The 1730-nt window shown below is 41.4% G+C and overlaps 1 protein-coding gene across 1 annotated transcript; it reads right to left on the minus strand.

Annotated features, from left to right (window-relative positions):
• Positions 1 to 311: 311 nt before the first annotated feature.
• Positions 312 to 1244, minus strand: LOC107286630 (olfactory receptor 2D3-like). The gene has a single exon (XM_015815023.1). It carries the CDS (start codon positions 1242 to 1244, stop codon positions 312 to 314), a length of 933 nt encoding a protein of 310 aa, XP_015670509.1.
• Positions 1245 to 1730: the final 486 nt, after the last annotated feature.

Below are 1730 nucleotides of genomic sequence, written 5' to 3' on the forward strand. Positions count from 1 at the left end.
GTGGTGGCGCAGTGGTTAGAATGCAGTACTGCAGGCTAATTTTTGCTGACTGCCGGCTGCCAGTAGTTCAGCTGGTCGATTCTCACCAGCTCAGGGTTGATTCAGCCTTCCATCCTTCCGAGGTCGGTAAAATGAGGATCCAGATTGTTGGGGGGCAATATGCTGACTCTGTAAATTGCTTAGAGAGGGCTGTAAAGTACTGTGAAGTGGTATATAAGTCTAAGTACTAATGCTAGTGCTATCAATTCAGTATACAACAAGGTAACCTCTAAACCAAGGATATACTATGAAGATACCAGTGCTTGCCTTTTCTAGTGTTTTGTATTTAGCATCTTGGCCAATGCCCCATGAACATCCTTGTTTCTCAGAGTATAGATAACAGGGTTGAGCAGAGGTGTGACTACAATATAAAAGACAGTGATTTTCTTGTCACTGTCTGGAGTTGTGCTCGAACGAGGTCTCATATACATAGATATGACGGTGCCATAGAACAGGGTGACTACCGCCAAATGGGAAGCACAGGTGGAAAAGGCTTTGCTTCGGCCAGCAGCTGATTGCATATGTAATACAGTTGAGAGAATGAGTCCATAGGAAGTCAGGATAACTGAAAGAGGAATCAACAGGATCAGAACTGCTGCTCCAAAAATTATGTTCTCAGTAGCATAGGTATCAGCACATGCAAGTTTCAACACCACTGGCAGCTCACAGAAGAAATGGTTGATGTGGTTGGGGCCACAGAATGGGAGGCGTAGGGTACACCCTACATTCATCATGGAGAGCAGAAAGCCACCAGCCCATGAAGCTGTGGTGAGCTGCAATTGGCGCCACTTGTCCATGGCAACAGCATAAATGAAAGGATGACAGATGGCCAAGTAGCGATCGTAGGCCATGACCCCCAAGAGAAGTCCTTCAGTGCTACCTAAGGACAATGCAATGTACATCTGAGTTGCACAACGTATGAAGGAAATGGTTCCATTTCCAGAGAAGAGGTGGGCCAACATCTGGGGCACAGTGCTGGAGACATAACAGATCTCCAGACTTGAGAGGTGAGTCAAGAAGAAGTACATAGGAGTGTGAAGCCTGGAGTCAGCCTGCACCAGTATGATGATCACAAAGTTTCCCACAAGAGTAAATAGATAAAAAATGAGAATGACAACAAAAAGCAAAATCTGGGTCTTACGGTCATTAGTGAGTCCTACTAAGACAAATTTTGAGACCATGGTGAAGTTTTCAACCTCCATCATCAGCTTCTGCCTGGACAAAAAAAATCTATTAGTTAGTGAGATTTTATCATATTATATCACTTTAATCTTCCTTTCTCAGTACTCTTAACATTTCTTGGATGACAGCTCTCACATCCCACAAGACTGTTTGGGGGAATCAAAGCCTATCAAAAATGAACCTCCATTAAAATTAATTAATAACGGGCTAGGAACACTTTATAGTCAGAAATACAGTAAGGTATAAGAATTCCTGGCTTTGCCAGAGAATTAGATTGATTGGAAGAAAATAGTTATGAGCAAAGGATTAGACAGATAGAATGGAATCACTTTTTTAGAGAACTGATTTGTGTGCTGTTATCTTTCTTTCTTTCTTTTTCTTTCTTTCTTTCTTTCTTTCTTTCTTTCTTTCTTTCTTTCTTTCTTTCTTTCTTTCTTTCTTTCTTTCTTTCTTTCTTTCTTTCTTTCTTTCTTTCTTTCTTTCCTGCATGAAAATATCCTAAAACCTCT

This window comes from Protobothrops mucrosquamatus, unplaced genomic scaffold (assembly GCF_001527695.2).
Source record: "Protobothrops mucrosquamatus isolate PMUCROS unplaced genomic scaffold, P.Mucros_1.0 scaffold303, whole genome shotgun sequence".
Classification (NCBI taxonomy): Eukaryota; Metazoa; Chordata; class Lepidosauria; order Squamata; family Viperidae; genus Protobothrops; species Protobothrops mucrosquamatus.